This window comes from Rhinatrema bivittatum, chromosome 8 (assembly GCF_901001135.1).
Source record: "Rhinatrema bivittatum chromosome 8, aRhiBiv1.1, whole genome shotgun sequence".
NCBI classification, from domain to species: domain Eukaryota; kingdom Metazoa; phylum Chordata; class Amphibia; order Gymnophiona; family Rhinatrematidae; genus Rhinatrema; species Rhinatrema bivittatum.
This window is the reverse complement of record NC_042622.1, coordinates 220,603,200-220,614,820: the sequence shown is the minus strand read 5'-3', so window position 1 is coordinate 220,614,820 and position 11,621 is coordinate 220,603,200. Positions and strand designations below refer to the sequence as shown.

The window sequence follows — 11,621 nt, the reverse complement described above, 5'->3', positions numbered from 1 at the left end:
CTGTCTCTGGCACTCCCCCGTCACGTCGAATGCTACCGCCAACAACCACAGTGGCTCCCTCTGAGAAAAGCATGACGTGAGACACCCTCCATTTTGGCGCCTCCTTCCCACCATGCTAAATGCTCCCACCGGACGTTCCCAGGCCTTCGCCTCGGCAACCCTTCGCCTCGGCAACAGGCCTGGTGAGTTGGTGTTTTCTGCTGCTCGTTTTGGATTGTGCTGCTCACCTTGTTCCTTTTGTTCTCCTTGCCCCTGCCTTGTGAGTCCTTGTTTGTGTGTGAGTCCTGTTCTTGTCTCTTCTCTGCTGCATTGACCATCTGCCTGATTCTGGACTTGGATTGCTCGCCGCCCACCCTGACCTCCTGCCTGATTCTGAACTTGGATTGCTCGCCGCCCGCCCTGACCTCCTGCCTGATTCTGGACTTGGATTGCTCTCCGCCTTCCCTGACCTCCTGCCTGATCCTGGACTTGGATTGCTCGCCGCCCGCCCTGACCTCCTGCCTGATCCTGGACTTGGATTGCTCGCCCCCCGCCCTGACCTCCTGCCTGATCCTGGACTTGGATTGCTCGCCGCCCGCCCTGACCTCCTGCCTGATCCTGGACTTGGATTGCTCGCCGCCCGCCCTGACCTCCTGCCTGATCCTGGACTTGGATTGCTCGCCGCCCGCCCTGACCTCCTGCCTGATCCTGGACTTGGATTGCTCGCCGCCCGCCCTGACCTCCTGCCTGATCCTGGACTTGGATTGCTCGCCGCCCGCCCTGACCTCCTGCCTGATCCTGGACTTGGATTGCTCGCCGCCCGCCCTGACCTCTTGCCTGATCCTGGACTTGGATTGCTCGCCACCCGCCCTGACCTCCTGCCTGATCCTGGACTTGGATTGCTCGCCGCCCACCCTGACCTCCTGCCTGATCCTGGACTTGGATTGCTCGCCGCCCACCCTGACCTCCTGCCTGATCCTGGACTTGGATTGCTCGCCGCCCGCCCTGACCTCCTGCCTGATCCTGGACTTGGATTGCTCGCCGCCCACCCTGACCTCCTGCCTGATCCTGGACTTGGATTGCTCGCCGCCCGCCCTGACCTCCTGCCTGATGCTGGACTTGGATTGCTCGCTGCCTGCCCTGACCTCCTGCCTGATATTGGACTTGGATTGCTCGCCGCCTGCTGTTGTGTTTGTGGCATAGTGGACCCTTGGTCGCAATGGAGATGACTCCGCCCACAGGGAAGGGCTTCGTGGGGAACCACTGCGATAGGCTGAACTCAGATAGCAGACACAGTATGGATAGAGGCTTTATTGTACTGCAGTAGATATATGGTAAAGCAGGAAGGTAAGGCATTGATCCAAGAAGTGCCAGTACGTTCAACAGGCTCAGATGGGAAGTCTCACCCAGATGTTCACGATTGGTGGGAGCCTGCAGTGTGGGTAATGCCGCGGCTGATGCGTGGAGCTGGAGCACCGAATCGTAGAGGTACTCACAGGAATGATGGCGTCTTCCTGGTGGTGGAAAGTTGAGACCAAAGGTCCGTTGTGCAGGATATAATGGCTGGTAGGCCCTCGAGGAGCGAGTACTCGATGGTCCGATATCCTGAAATGTAAGAGAGAGAAAGACCCCCAAGGAGCAGTTGTCTTAGTTAGAGAGGACCCTGAAGGGTAGTTGGAAGCGAGAGACCCCCGAGGAGCGGGTGTCTAGAGCTTCTGCTGGAGCAAGGCCCTTGGAGTGAAGCAGCGTCTAAGCGTGCAGCTTAGAGCACTCAGAGTAGCTAAAACCGAAGTCCTTGCTAACTCAAGGTGGTAGCGGAAGCGGAGGCTAGATATACCCGGAGGTAGTGACGTCATGCGGTGGGGACGCCCCCAAGGTTCCCGCCATGATGTGTATTTGAGCGTAGGAGATGTGCGCGCTCGCGCCCTAGGAGGCCACGGGAATGAGCATGGCAGATGGGGACACCCATGCTGGTCTGGAAACGCTGAGACCCTTGGCACTTGGCACCGGAGGCAGCCATCTTGCCCAAAGAGAGTGAAAGAGGAGAAAAAGAGGTAAGGCAGAGCGGTCGCAGCCGTCTGCGACCGGATGCAACACCTGCCCTGACCTCCTGCCTGATCCTGGACTTGGATTGCTCGCCGCCCGCCCTGACCTCCTGCCTGATCCTAGACTTGGATTGCTCGCCGCCCGCCCTGACCTCCTGCCTGATCCTGGACTTGGATTGCTCGCCGCCCGCCCTGACCTCCTGCCTGATCCTGGACTTGGATTGCTCGCCGCCCGCCCTGACCTCCTGCCTGATCCTGGACTTGGATTGCTCGCCGCCCGCCCTGACCTCCTGCCTGATCCTGGACTTGGACTGCTCGCCGCCCGCCCTGACCTCCTGCCTGATCCTAGACTTGGATTGCTCGCCACCCGCCCTGACCTCCTGCCTGATCCTAGACTTGGATTGCTCGCCGCCCGCCTTGACCTCCTGCCTGATCCTGGACTTGGATTGCTCGCCGCCCGCCCTGACCTCCTGCCTGATCCTGGACTTGGATTGCTCGCCACCTGCCCTGACCTCCTGCCTGATCCTGGACTTGGATTGCTCGCCGCCCACCCTGACCTCCTGCCTGATCCTGGACTTGGACTGCTCGCCGCCCGCCCTGACCTCCTGCCTGATGCTGGATTTGGATTACTCGCCGCCTGCCCTGACCGGTTTCGGATTTGGATTGTTTACCTCCTGCTCCAATCTCCGTAGCAAGGTAAGGCTGGAAGTCTCTTCCGATTGGGTCCACAGAGAATTGTAACACCTAGAAGTGAATTTCCCATCCCTGCTCGGGAAAGGACCTGCAGCCACAGCTCCCCTTTCCAGTGGGGTCATGGGATGGAGTGAGGCTACACATTTTTATGGTTTACCCCTTCTAACAGGAAACGTGTAAAGTGATTGTAGACCGTACTTCCCGAACCTGGAAGTAAAAATAAGATTTCTCTGAAATAGACTTGAACTTTTCAAGAGCTTGTTGGCACTGGGAAGCTGCTTTCGTTTGACATGAAATTTCCTGTTTCATTTTGTTTTCACAACGCCTCCCCCGCTCACAACCGCCTACCCGTCCTCTGGGTCCAAGGGATAGCAGTGCTCCCCAGCTGCTCCTGTCCCACTGGGTCTCTGTTTCAGAATTGGTGCCGGTGGGGTTGATGGCATTTTGAAACGGAGACCTGGCGGGGCAGGAGTAACTTGATATGGGGTAAGTGGTTTGGAGGATCTGGTGATGGCTTTTTCGTTTTGTTTTAAACAAATGAAACAAAATTAAACAAAACAAGTACTACATTAAAAAAAAACCCAACCCATTCTCTACCCATGATAATCTGTATAGACCCGGACGTCCCAAAACTGTCCTGGTGATCCCATGGCCAGTTTTCAGGATATGCACATGGAGGAGGGACCTTGTGATTAGAGCTGCAGGCTGCAAAGCAGAGAAGCTAGGGAGCAAATCCCAGCAGATACTCCCTGTGACCTTGGGCAAGCTTCTTTGCCCTCCATTAGGACCTCAGTTACCTAGCATTTTTCCCATAGGCACAGAATGAGAGGAAAGTCTTAGCAAATCAGGCCCTTAGGTTGTAAGCTCTTTGGGGAAGAGACCTACCTACTGTGACTTGAGATTGGGTTTAGAAAGGCAGGCAATGATGGTGGATGAGACACGTTTGCACACGAGAGATCAGCGTGGGCGATCTGATCTCATGACATATTCATTGTGGAGCTCCTGAAAACACGACTGCCCGCGGGGTTGCCAAGACGGGGCCTGGGATGCTGTCTGTCCGCCTGCACAGCCCCAGGTGATCCTGAACAGCACTCAGAGGTGCCTTATCTTGTGTTTTCTTCTGCACACGCCGGGACTTTCTTCCAGTGAATGATTTAAAAACCAGTGTACATCATCTTTGCCTAATGGAAAAATACGGAGAAGCTGCGGATGTGGCATGCACGTGAGCACAGTTCTTAAGGATACGGCGTGCGCGCTTGCAGTACTTGCTCTGCAGGGCAAGAAGCCTGGACTTCAACCCGTTCTCCTAAAGGAGGGGCTGTTTAACTAACGGGCGCTGTGATTTATAGGATTGGACTTTTATTCTCCATGGTTTTCGTGCTGGGGGGTGGGGTTCAGCGGTTTTCTGCGAGAATGTTTGCTAAATGTAATTGTTCCTGTTCCTGAATATGTGTTCTGGGGGTGGTGGAGTGCAGAAACAACGCCCCCACCAAAAGTTAGCTTACTGCACATGTAAGGGCGATTTGGAAAATTTAATGATAAGAACTTGAACATAAAAGCAAGCGCTTCACATTAGGAAAGCCCCGTTAGCAGGCAGCAGTTCAGCAAGAAGAAAAGCGCGCAAGAGTTACAAACTTCCCTGAACTTTTACCCTAAAACTATATCGAGCCATCCTGTGCCGCGCTCTTTAAAAAAAAAAGAAAAAGATTCAAGCGGAGACGGATTCTGCAGCAAAAAGCATTTCATACGTGGCCTGGGTGTTCTGGGCACACGCTGGCTTTTTTTGTCCTCTTCCTGAGAAGAAGCTGTGCTTGACCCGGGATGTAAAGGGTTGGAGCCTGCTCGCGCTTTTGCGGGTGTGATGCAAGCGGCATAAACCCGATGGGCGCAGGCTGGGGAAAGAGGGTTATTCCTGGGTAGAAACTGCAGCATCTCTGCGACAGGGACTCTGCGGGGAGGAGGTCCCTTTTGGGGGAGAAAGGTGGTCCCCATCAGCAGGCGGCTGCGAGTGGCTTGTCTCTTCGTGACCCGTGCCGCCGTCCTCTCCTTCGCACGCCGCCGTCATGGTGCCGTTGATCCAGGAGACGTAAGCCGAAATCCGGGTGTAAACTCCGGGCTTCTTCGCATTGCCGCACTTGCGGTAGCCAATAGAAACGACTCCCTCTGCCATCCCGTTACAAACCAGTGGCCCTCCAGAATCTCCCTGCGAGGGAAAAAAAAAAACAAAACACACCATGGAAAATGATTTGTGCGGCTGGCTGAGGGTCAGGGCCTAGATACGCAGCTGGGAAGGCGTTGGTGGATGTCGTTGACAGTCACTCGGCGAGCCCCAGGCAGTGGCAGGCCCCCGTGCCGTTCACTAAGCTCCACAGTCCATCGATTTTCACGAACGCTTCCACTCTAGAACCATTAGCTTTCTGTCCCAGGCAAACCAGTCGCTCTGCCACAGGTTGATTAAAAGATGACCTTCTCCCCCCCCCCCACTCTGGAAGGAGGATCTGGACCCTGGAGCAGCAGCACCCAGGAGCCAGGCCCTTTCCTCTCAGAGATGTGGTTTTACCCGCAGCTTGTTCTTAATTTGTCATCTTGTACTATCAGGGCCTGGCAGGCTGTTCCATTTCTAGCACTTTAGTCAGGGGGAAAAGTTGAACATTTCTGAGCAGGGCACATACAGGCCCAGAGTAAAGGGAAGGACTGTATGAGCATGCCGGGGCAGAGACAGCCGAGGTAAGGGAGATCGACCCAACCTAGACTGACCTTGCAAACCTAACCCATAACATTGCCCTTTTCATCTGGGTTTAGTAGAACATTCCTAGACAAGCTGAGCATTGTGAACCTGCCCATGTTGACGTCAGAGTTTTGAGCCCTACTGGTCTTTCTATACGCTAACATGATTTGGCTTTTTTTTTTTTTTAACTGTGCAGCAGTGTAACAAAGGCCTACAGCTTTAACATCGTCTGTAAAACATTTTTTCCAAATCTCCACTAAGTTTTTAATTTGTGTTTGCAGCTGGATCAGGAAGTTAGCCATTTCTGGCTGCGACACCGTAGCCAGCTCTAGACAGACATTAGTCCTCTGGTAGGCCATGACTTGAGCACTGTTGAGAAGGTACCTCCAGCCATGTGGCAAGGTTAGTGCATTACCTAGTATTACTACTTATCATTTCCACAATGCTCCTAGACATATAGTGCTGTACAGTTACACATAAGAGACAGTCCCTGCTCTGTAGAGCTTACAATCTATTCATGACAGAAAAACAGGACAAATAAGATTACCTCACAGGAGTCCTTTCTCCTCGCTCCAGCACAGATCATGTTCTCCGTTATCTCCTTGTCATACTGATCTCTTTGGTTGCAGATCTCCCGGCCAATGACTTGCACTGTGACCTCTTGCAGTTTATCTGGACGCTTGCCAGTTAGGCTGATTTGACCCCATCCAGCCACATCACAAATAGTCCCAGCTGGAAGATCCTTATCCACCTTTTGGAAGGGGAGAATCTTAACTTCTTGGCTGAGGGCTACTTTTTCTCGCAGCTGTAAGATTATGAAAACAGAAGATCACTGAGTTTGGAATCCATAGATAGGGATCCATAGATAGGGATCCATAGATAGGGATTCCCTCTCCAGCCACCCTGTGCTGGAGAGGTCTAAGTCGTATAATTCGTGGCTAATGTTAGTCAATCAACAGTGAAGGGTTTTATCTCATGTGTACCGGATGAACCTTCACATCTGGGAGCTCTGACAGGTATCCAACAGAACATTCTCAGGCATCTAGTGTCAAAGTCATTCTCTCAGACAATTACTTAACTGAATGCATGTGTGGCAGCGGTCCTGCGACAGGATCTGCATGCCCTGCTCCGTCCCAGGGAAACGTAAGGGGAGTTAAAACATGTTGGCAGGAGGCCCCCTCATGTTTCTGTCGGCTCCCCGGAGGTGGGGATCCCGAAATGAGGGTGCAGCTGGAGCACTCTCTGTCCCCGGCCAGGTGCAGAGCACGGGCGATTACAAGACGGCCGAGGACCAGGGAATCTGGCTGTGTGCTGTTAGGAGGCCAGACTCCCTCAAGTAAGCAGGGATCGGCTGCAGAGCCTGGAGTCCCCAGCAGTTGCCTTTTGAAGCCAAGCAGCTGTGCCAGGATTCGGGGCAACAAACTCCCACGGCGCACCCAGCCGTCGACTTGGGACTGTGTTGGAGTCAGGGCAGCATGTTCTGCTATGTATACAGGACAGAGTCATACTGGAGGATGTTTGGGGACATGCTTGCAGAGATAAAAGTGCTACGTGCAGTGTATTTGCAGCATGCGTCTGAGGAAAAGCCTCTACTTTGTCAAGAACATACACCGCGGCCCTGCGCTACTCCTTAGCAGTCCTTCAGTGCTAATTAGATGTGTGCAGCACTGTATAAATACACATAAGAGACCGCCCCTGCTCAGTAGAGCTTACAGTCCAACCCAAGCATGTGTGGAGCAGGCATGGAATATTCTAGTTACCTTTAGGAGCAAGAGATCGTTGTGGGCTGTCGTGTCATTGTAGCCTGGATGAAGGAAGTACGCCAGAACTTGGTAGAAGTGCTTGGATGGTTCTGGCTCAGAGAGGGAATGGGCTCCCAGAAGAACCTGAAGGGTTGCGTTCTCCCTAGAGATATAAAGAAATGCCTGATGAGGAAGGCCGGCACTGCACTCACATAAGGAATGTGAAAGTGAGTTCTGCTATAGTGCCGGCAGCCTGGGGGGATCTGAGATCGTCAGTCTGAACTCAGGCTTTTCTTTTTTTTGGGGGGGGGGGCGTGACTTTCTGCTGCTTTGAGTGCAATTCAATCTTATTCCTTCTGACCTGGAAATGCAATTCCATCCCAATAGAGGAGCCGATCCAGCCCAGTCTATGCACTTTTCTTGATTTTATGCCGTTACTCCTGAATGAAGCGTTACTAGCTTAAGCTGGGCTAATGTTATCAAACTGGGCTCATTAATGGTTTTGTGACAGCAGACTCAGACAGGAACCTACTTAAGAGAAAATTAAAGACATGTTTCAGACCTTTTTAGTGACCTGATTTTGAGGTGAGGTATTTAAAATGAGCAAAGATATGAGTTGGTAGGGGCCCAATCCCCCCCAGCCACGTAAAACCAATATTGCAAAAGCTACACTGGGGTCCCAGCTGAGAGCACAGTAAACCTAAAAGCTCTTTGCTTTGTCATCAAATGTCTGAATCGGGCGTCTCCAGGGTTATCTTTCTGAACTGCTGGTTCATGCGGGCTCCCATGAGGGAACTCCGATCCCCCCGCAGGTCCTTCTGCCCTCAGCTATAGCAACGTGCACCTGGCTTCCCCCGAAATACGGAAGAAGGGATGTGCATTCGTTTAAAACGAAACAGATGGTGTCAGCAACCTAACAAACAATCTAGAAACGAAATCAAGCAAAAAAAAAACAACCCCAAAACGACACAAAACCTAAATGGCCTGAAAAAGTCCCCACAAGATCCCTCTAGTGCTGCCCCTGGAAACGTCTTACCTCGCCTTCCTGGCGGGAGTGGGGAATTGGCTTTCAGTCCCACCTTCCCCAAGACTCTCAGTAGAGACTTTTTCCTCATTATGGCCCCGTGTGCCCTGTATGGTTTAAACCCTGAGTTCCTTCTCCGAGGTTTCACCTTATCATCAAGTTGTTACTCCCTTGCTGTTCTCACTGGATCTCGCACCATTCTTGTGCTCAATCTACTCTTCCCGTCTCTATCTGCTAAATGCCTCTTGCTTTCTACATAATCCGCCTTGTGTCTTACCCTTGGAAAGGTGGAATATCAAATGCATATAAGTAATCCCTCTTCCTCCTGATGCCATGACTCTGATTCACCCTTTTTTTGGGGGGGGAGGGTTAGCTACCATAACCGTAACCTCTAACCCTTCACCCCAGTCCTAATCTTAATCTTAAACCAAATGTTGACAGCAGAGAGAGAGAGAGAGAGAGAGAGAGAGAGAGAGAGGCACTTACTGCTCAGGTCTACAGTGCGCGGCGCTCAGCACCCATTGGTCGGCAATCAGGAAGCCCCCACACAAATGCTTTCCGTCCTCATGTAGGGAGGCCATGTAGGGTCTCAGGTGGGGTTTTGCTTCAGAACCACCCAGAATCCGTCCCCTGGGGTGAGCAACTGACACAAGGCACAAATGCACACGTGATTAGCCCTGGCTCTTTCTTTACTCCGATCACATCTGCTTTTACTGCCTGCAAAGTGCATTTCTCCCAGAGAGAATGAGGCCTTTCTTTGAGACTATGACCTAACCTCTAGGCTGCCCTCCTGGGGGGGGGGTCACCTTTACTGTACCCTGGTAAAATGGCTGGCGTATGGGTGCCATGTTCAAATTGTGGCAGTGGCTGGGTGAACAGAGACTTCCCACTGGTCATCTCAGCTCGGTTTTATGACCCAAACTTTTCCATTTGCAGCAGATCTGAGCAGGCTTCCACCTTGCTTCCAAGAAATTCAGGCAAACAGATACAGAGGTTCATTCAGGGGGGTGACCATTACTGTCACTCTGAGTGTTTCAGAGCATGCAGGCCCCTTCTTCAGGGCTCGCGTAGCTCTTCAAAGCTCAGGTACCTCAACACCTTTCGCTGATCCTTCAAGAATCTGCTGTTTCCAGCAGAAGTGCTCCTAGAGTTTGGAGCTCCCTGGACACGTACAGGGAAGGAAGTGCTTCCTACGGTGCTAAGGTGTCCCCTTAGACCCAGGCACTCTCATCATCTTTACTTCCAGGAGCTCCAAGTGCAGGTTTTCTGCACCTTTATATGACTCTGCCACCGTGGGATCTTATTCTGGGCTGCTGGGGGATACTGAGCTTGGTGCAAGCCTTCAACACCGTGTAAGAACAGAATAGCGAGAAGGATTCCCATCCCCCTGCTCTCCCCAGGACCGACTTTAGGCTAAACTGGTACCTCCCCCTTGATGGCAGCTTTGGTATAGCACTCCCTACTGTGTATTCCCATCTCTCCTCCCCGCACTTCCCTCGCTCTCTGTCAAGCACCAGTATCCCCTCTGCCCACAGCAATCCTTTCTCTCACGCTCCCCTTTTCTGCCCAGAAGAATCTCCCTCTTTTTCTCACCTCCCTGCAGACTGAAGCCTCTTTTCTCCGGGACAGCGTTCTCAAGTCTCCCGCTTGTGGACATCACATGGAAGGGTGCAGGAAAGAGAGGGCAGCGGGCGCCCCCCCTTGCGTGTGGCGCCCTGTGCAGCTGCCCAGGTCGCATACCCCAAAAGCCGGCCCTGGAGCTCTCCCCTACCTTTCCCTCCGGGCACTCTCCACCAAGACTCTGAATTTGTCGTCGGGGCAGAAAAAGAACCGATGAACTCACCACATAATGAAACTCCCAGCCACACCAGCACTTCTCCGAGAGGATTGTGACCACCCATCACTCCAGCAGCATCCGTCCAAAGAAGGGAACCTCGATCTCCTGCAGCCCTGCAATCTTCCTTTATATATATCAGTAAGCGGGGGAGGAGAGCGACCTGTTCCACGTCCCCTCTTAATTAGCTGGGAGTCCCTAAAAGGAACCAGGCCCAGGTCCTGCTAAGAATAGAATCTGCCTCTTCCAATATCTGAGCACAGACAATGAGAGGAAGCTGTCAGACCTGAGCTGGGAGGACTGGGACATTTTTCCTGGCTTCAGTGGGAGGAAACACTCCAGCCTGAGCTGTGCTCCTGCAGTGCTGATCTGCCACGTCCATGTTTGTGTAAGGTTCTCTCCGAAAAGGAGCTTTTAGTTAGGCAGATTACTTAAAGAAGGGGAGAGCAGGACCCGAAGGAGCCCACCACACCCTGCGGATTAGATTCAGTAGGCAGCATCCAGCGAAAGCAACGGCGATCTGAAACTTAGCACACAGGTCAAGGGGCTCAACACATTCGTTCATAGAGAATGGATTCTTTCATATTCGGGTCAGTTCTAATACATGGGGGGGGTCCAGGAGCCTCGGTTGGGACCCCCTCAGAAATTTTCACCATTTGCGGGTGACACTTTTTTTTTTTGGGGGGGGTGCGGGGAGAGGGGAACTGGGAAAATAGTGGGCACAATCTGAGAGGACACCGTGGGGTCCAGTCCTCACCACCCTTCTCAACATGGAAGAAGGGAGATGACAGCAGAAAAAGGCCAACTGCCCCACTCAGGGTGGCCACTCGGCTGTGGCTTCAAAAAAGCAAACAGAATGCTGGGAATTATTAGAAAGGGAATGGCGAATAAAACAGAAAATGTCATAATGCCTCTGTATCGCTCCATGGTGAGACCGCACCTTGAATACTGTGTACAATTCTGGTCGCCGCATCTCAAAAAAGATATAATTGCGATGGAGAAGGTACAGAGAAGGGCTACCAAAATGATAAGGGGAATGGAACAACTCCCCTATGAGGAAAGACTAAAGAGGTTAGGACTTTTCAGCTTGGAGAAGAGACGGCTGAGGGGGGATATGATAGAAGTCTACAAAATCATGAAAGGACTTGAACAAGTTAATTCTTTTAGGTGCAGCATTCCAGGCATCCACCACTTCCCATGAAAAAATATTTCCTGATGTTGCTCTTAGTCTATCATTTGGAGCTTGGTATCATGAGCCCTAGTTCGGGAACTTCCTTTTCTTGAAAAAAAGGTTGGGTTCTCGTGCATTTATTAATACTTTTCAGATATTTGAATGTCTCTATCAGATCTCCCCTGTCTCACTTCTCCATATTTAGGAACATAGAAAAATGCCAAAGGTCCATCAAGCCCAACATCCTGTCTCTGACAACGGCCAGTCTGGGTCACAAGTAACTGGCAGATCTCCAAAAGTAAACTTATTTCTTGTTCTTCACTCTCAGGGATAGCAACGGCTTGCCCTAGTCTGCCTGGTTAATAATGTTTTATGGCCTTTTCCTGCAGGAACGCGTCCAGGTCT

General features: G+C 52.1%; 1 protein-coding gene across 1 annotated transcript; it reads right to left on the bottom strand.

The window, feature by feature from the left end:
• Window positions 1–4,230: 4,230 nt before the first annotated feature.
• LOC115097542 (complement factor D-like) lies at window positions 4,231–10,288 on the bottom strand. Its single transcript, XM_029613474.1, has 5 exons — window positions 10,055–10,288; window positions 8,698–8,854; window positions 7,206–7,350; window positions 5,993–6,250; window positions 4,231–4,920 (listed from the first exon to the last, which is right to left on the bottom strand). Exons 1-5 carry the CDS (start codon window positions 10,110–10,112, stop codon window positions 4,624–4,626), a joined length of 915 nt encoding a protein of 304 aa, XP_029469334.1. The 5' UTR covers window positions 10,113–10,288; the 3' UTR covers window positions 4,231–4,623.
• Between the last annotated feature and the right edge of the window lie 1,333 nt (window positions 10,289–11,621).

Coding starts and splice junctions, on each gene's coding strand:
- LOC115097542 (XM_029613474.1), bottom strand. CDS start 10,112: ATGGGTGGTCACAATCCTCTCGGAGAAGTGCTGGTGTGGCTGGGAGTT. Junction 8,855..10,054: donor GCTGGGAGTTTCATTATGTG/GTGAGTTCATCG, acceptor GCCTTGTGTCAG/TTGCTCACCCCAGGGGACGG. Junction 6,251..7,205: donor ACGATCTCTTGCTCCTAAAG/GTAACTAGAATA, acceptor ATAATCTTACAG/CTGCGAGAAAAAGTAGCCCT.